The sequence below is a fragment of the Haliotis cracherodii genome, unplaced genomic scaffold (genome assembly GCF_022045235.1).
Source record: "Haliotis cracherodii isolate W230 unplaced genomic scaffold, xgHalCrac1.p SCAF_9, whole genome shotgun sequence".
Taxonomy (NCBI): domain Eukaryota; kingdom Metazoa; phylum Mollusca; class Gastropoda; order Lepetellida; family Haliotidae; genus Haliotis; species Haliotis cracherodii.
In genome coordinates this window covers 27725822-27731805 of record NW_027266343.1, presented here as the reverse complement: position 1 = coordinate 27731805, position 5984 = coordinate 27725822, and the positions used below count along the sequence as shown (strand labels likewise).

The 5984-nt window shown below is 40.1% G+C and overlaps 1 protein-coding gene across 1 annotated transcript in view; it reads left to right on the top strand.

The window, feature by feature from the left end:
* The first annotated feature begins 3589 nt into the window (after positions 1–3589).
* LOC139452860 (homeobox protein MSX-3-like) overlaps positions 3590–5984 on the top strand; it is a 20847-nt gene continuing 18452 nt past the window's right edge. The window contains exon 1 of the mRNA XM_071234498.1: positions 3590–4247. Coding sequence (XP_071090599.1) covers positions 3704–4247 — 544 coding nt within the window. The 5' untranslated portion in view covers positions 3590–3703. The remainder of the gene's footprint in view (positions 4248–5984) is intronic.

Sequence of the window (5984 nt, the reverse complement as noted above, 5' to 3'; positions counted from 1 at the left end):
GCATCACCAACAGATTAATTTGACCAATCGAGTCTGTGAGAGAATGTTCTTTACGCCACAGTTAACACTGTTTCGGTAGTTCTTGCTGCTAAAAGGGCAACCAGTGGTCGACAGCATGAGATGCAAGCCGTCATATCAAAGCCGTCGGTATAGAATGATAAACAATCAGGCAGGCACGCCATTGTAACCTACCGATCCTCATTCTTGTGGATTGTTTCAACCCTCACTGCTCATTGACTTAGACTGGTGCGTTTATCAGGTGCTAAGAATTACACATTTAGCTACCGTACAGTGTGTTTGCTTTTAGGGCGATGTTGGCACGAGATGGTGTGCGTATTGATCCACTAAAGAAAGAAGGCTCCTGTACAATAACCGTGGTCCGTCATGACAATAACTCAATGCAATGTCTGTGTATTGGCTCTGCCTGTGGTTAACGGCAACGTAATTAGGTTCCTGGAAGTATAGATAAACAATCTGGAATGTATGCACTTAGCATTGATTTATCTACCACTTGAGCCAACGTAACTCTAGTAACATCTTCGCTAATCACCCGACTCTCTTACGGTATCAGGGCAATTAACGACGTTTCTTAATTGACGTTAATCAATCTCATAGAGACATCTGAAAAGCATGCATTTCGGAGTTATTGCACGTGGAAGTTGTGATTGTGCGGGCATGTAGCAGGTATGTAAGTAGAAATATTAATAGATATTTCTGAACCTGTTTGTTGCGAGTAGAATTTAACTGTCTGAAGTGATGCCATGTGTTTAATGATACGTATGCTCATCAAAAGATGAGTTCTTAACAAGTGCGGCCCTTACTCCTTATTTGAAATGTTCTTGAACATGTCGTTTTGAACTTTATTTTCAGTAAGATGTAGTTCATTCAACTTGGTAGGTGGTGTATTTAACTGCATCCACATAGACGTCGTTGTTTTCAGATAGTGAGGTACCCCTCCCTTTGCCCGAAATTTCAGAAGAAGCAGAAGAAGTAATTGCTGTAAAATGAATTAATTTAAAATGCCAAAATTAAACACGGATATTTTAAAAACAAACTTAAACGATCCCATGTGTACAGCGATTGGTTCCGGTTTTCAAACTTAAACATACGTTTCAAATAGTTTTTGTTCCGCCGTGAAACGATCAGATCTGAACAAAAAAAAATAAAAAATATTCATAACAAATTAATAAAAGTCTTTGACGAAAATGGTTGATCTTTTTATGAAAACCTTAAGGGTCAGTTCTAATTGAATTTTTTAACAATATTTATACATTCCCTTTTGAAATGGTCCCCGAAGAAGCTTTTCATTTTAGACAAATGAAACGAACGATTTGGTGGGTGTATCGTGTAGCCCCAACCGATGGGGGAGGAGGCGGGCATATAGCAGTTATTTGCAGCGTCCGTGGCGCCAGACGACGACATCGAACAAAAGCGACAATTCTAAAGCTGGAGAACTCACAGGCGAAGTGCAACTACGACAGAAAATTTAGTCCGGTTTTGTGAGACAGAGGTGGAAATGTTGTGTTGTGGAGTGGCCATAAAACAGCTAGGGGTGCGGACATGTCCGACAAGGGGATTCTGGTGACTTGGTGGGAACAGTGGCGGTATACTGACCTACAAACAAGGCACCCGGGGAGCCACCAGGTAGAACGGAAATGTCTCAATGGTTTCTAGGTCATGCTATATGAAGGGACATTCTCTCATTTGTACCTGACATGGGTTTAATATGTTAGATAGGTGCCAATAACAATGACGGAATAATAATAATAATAACAACAACAACAACAATAACAACAACAACAACAAGATGGCAAATATGCTGTCTTCGCTTTCCAAATGTCACGCTTGTATCCCAAGTACCAAGTTGTCCGACTCCCCATTTTGTTCGGTGCCTTAGGTTTGGTATCTCCCAATCTGTTGACTGACATTTGGAGAGTACCCGGGTTTGATGCCAGAAATACAGCCCTTCTGACAATCTGGGTAATGCAGAAGGCTACAGTGTTGTGGAGTCGTCACATTCTCCGAAAAGTTCCGGGTGGGTTTGACAAGGCAGCGCTTCCTGGGAGAAGTCCCATTAGCTGTCTGGGCTGCGTGTAGAGGGGGCAAGGGCCCTGAGCTGATGATGAGCCTAACCAACCTGACTGTGCCAGGATCACCCAAACCCTCTTTGCTGCATTTTTTACTTTAATCTGTATATAATAATAATAATAATAATAATAATAATAATAATAATAATGATGATGATAATAATAATAAAAACAATATTAATAATAATCTTGTGTTTGTCTCAGTCATTTCGAAAGTAAAACCTGTCACACAAGATCATGAAAATCATTCATCTTCCAAACCGAGGAGAAATGTTTTCTCGTGTTTTCTCAGTGAATGACGACATGTGCGACTTTTCGTATAAAGGGTTATATATTTCAAGATTTGACCACGTTGTCCAAGAAAATGATTTAATTTCCTTCGCATATATCTACACAGGCTCGCGCGTCCGAAAAAAACCGCCAACGAGTAATCTCGCGAACATGTTAAATTACGTCCCCCATGGCTAATGTTTTTGCCACTCCAGAGTCCGAATAAAAAGTAATGACGATTTTGCTTAGCAAGACATCATCCAAGCAAAGGAGGTAAGTAAATGGATGATTAATATAAAACACGTGACGTTTTGTACCGCGATAAACGATCTCTCATAGTGTTTTTAAAATTACCGATCTCATTATGAGAAATGCCACGGCAGGGTGCGAAGGTAGCAAAGCGCACAAGGTAATAATCACCAAAGCCATACACATAATGCGAGTCTGGTGTATCCCCATTGTGAAGTTTGGGGTTCGTCATCTTAATAAAATGCCCAATATTTAATGCATGGGATACTCGCTATAATACCTGGCGACACGAGGTGTACAGAATACAGCGACTTCAACACCTCCGTCCATTTGTCTTCAACATTAATAAAGTTACACCCAGCCGAGTTCAACTCGTCATTAGAATATAAACGCGATTACGGCGAAGCCCCCTCCATAACGCCCTGGGGAGCTCGTGAGGGGGGTTTAACTGGACTTGGTCTGGAATCCTAAACATCGCAGCACGAGGAAAAATTTGCATAAATCTGGTAAAATTGCTTTAAATGTATGCAGCAATATTTGAGGATTTCACGTCGCGAGAAGGAGTGTCTGAGTTCTAGTACACCGCTGAGCGATTTTTCGCTTGGGTTGTCTAACTGCAGTGGCTCCTAAACCAAGGACCCACAGTTGTCCCAGATCACTGAACATGCTTTGTTCAGTCGGTATTTTACCCTGAACACCGCGACGCTTGCGCACCACTGCTATCTCTCATTATCCGCCAGTCTCTCGTCTCCCTGTCTAAATCCCCCTCCGTTTCAACCCTTGGTCCCCCAACACCTCCCCCTCCCACCATATCATGCTCAGCTAATTCCCCGTCAAGCCCTGAGTGTAAACAGAGTCACGTGGCATTTGGCGATCCCTGACTCTTGTCAATTTCACAAGCAGCAAATTTGATTGGACAATCTATACAGGCGTCTGCCCCTCTCGCATGGAGCAACAGAACGTCACTTCCGCTAACAGAAGTCTTCTGGAATATATTGTCAGTGAACGAGCAGACGATTTAGTGATGGAAAATGTCGTGTTTACTTGCAAGTCTATGTGAGAAGAGTCGTGTGTGATTATCACATTTCCTGTTCAATATGGAGGTACAACTTACTCGGTCTCGATCTCCACCGAGTTTTAAAACAAGTTCCCACTCAGCTTTTACAAAACTGGCATCCTCAACTGAAACTTCACCTGTCGAAGAAAGGCCAGTTGAACCGGTCAGATGTCCTCCGAAGACTTCGAACTCTGACACCATGACTAACTCTACTGGTCCTAAGGAAAGACTGTCATTCAGTGTTGAATCAATCATATCAGACAATCACGGGAAGCGATCAGACGACAAATGCAATGGAGCAGACGATGCAGTTCATGACGTCGTTTGTGAAGATGACTCTGCGTCATCGTGTGCGTCACCTCCGTCATCACCATCATCATCAGTTTCATCTCCTTCAATGCATGTCGCCCACTCGTCATTCAGTGTGGCTGATATTCTTGGTAAATCAAGTCAGAAATCTCCCTTGGCAACGAACTCTTATCCAGGCCCATACGGTCAACGGTTGGGGGAAGCCAAGTGGGGCGTCTCCTGCCGCTCCCCACACTCCTGGTTGCCGCTCCCCCCCGGGATACCAACTCCAGCTAGTGAGTAGAAATGTTGTGATTCCTCTGTAATCATGAATACATTATGCAGATCATATTTTCATTTTTAGCATTTCTTTTCCAAACTTTTCCACTAATGTTCGTTGATAAGATTTTACACACCATTCCTTGTTTTAAAAAAAATAAATTTTAATCTTCCTTTAACATACGCAACAGTTTGGAAAGCAGCGAGCAACAACACATTTTTTTACAGTTTGTGCCTCTCAGAGGCCAACAGAGACAAGGCACTCATGATAACCAAAAATTATTAACTATTTTAAACTATTCTTGAAAATGCCCTGCAAAGAAATCAAATCCAAACACAAAACATTATTTACAAACGTCTTTCAGCTTGACTTGCCTTTAAAAGAAAACTGATGCCTTCAGTGCACATTTCCCATCGCCAATTGTAGATTTCAGTTGGCGCCTTTCATCTCCAGCCGATTGTATCACAGACTCGGGCACCTGTTTCAAGTGTGGCTCACGATAATACACTTTAACAGATACAAGCTACGCAAAATTTAAAATTTGTTCTGAGTTTGTTTTGAAAGTGGTCTATAATTCGGAGTCAGCTATTAACCATGTTCAATGTTGTTTAACCCTCACTACACTGGAATCAATAAATTGTCTGTGTGTACATAAGGGAAATACGAGTAAACAAATATAGCGTGACCGCTTGTAGATGTAAGCTAATATAAGCTAATAGGCTACACACACACACACACACACACACACACACACACACACACACACACACACACACACACACACACATATATATATATATATATATATATATATATATATATGTATAATACATATTTGCTATAACAGTACAAACAACAACAATAACAATAACAATAATAATAATAATGTATGTCAATGACAGAATTATTATTTCTCAGGCCATCGTCACAAATTTATCTAACGTATTTTCAATATCAAATGAAAAATTGGAGGAATATATATAATATATATGTAATGACATTTGTCACAAAACATTCGGTTTGTGTGCTTCAGTTACTGTTCCTCCATTAATGAATTATGTCCATTATTTCCTGCCGCAAAGTTCTTTAAATTGTTTACAGGATATAACGTAAAATGTTCTTCAGTCTCAGCAGATTTTAATTTATCCAGCAATGAGCTACCGAGCGATGAGAGAGGCAATGTTAAACTGGAGCATATAATTGAAATCGACTTTTCAAAGACGGGCGCGCTACCTATGTGTCGGTACAGCTGAGACTGCCGGACGGTACAACATTATATTTTGAATGCCTTTTAGGTTTTCTAACAAATCGGCCACTTATCAAAGGGAATGAACATTATGAATTTTGTTTGATAAAAAGTGTAGCCTAATAACGATAAACTTAAGTACCCATCTGATAATACCCTTAAAAGTAAAAACAGAGTTCAGATGATATTTTGTTTGGATTTAATGGGCATGTCTTAACAAAAGGGACGATGGGAGAATTACGGATTTAACTGCCTGAAAATTTGTCTGTAGGTTTACATGAAAACGCCCAATAAACTATAACATGTCGCTCTAATGAAAACCATAATTGTTTTGATAAACTTTTAGACTTCATAATTTAAGTCCATAAAATGACTGTATTTATAATGTTCAGATACATGCTGTTAGCATTCAAGTGTGAATGTAATGTGGAATTTATGACATATTGTATTAAGATAAAAAGCACATAAAAGTTTTACTATCTTTTAAACTTAAAGACATTTCTGATG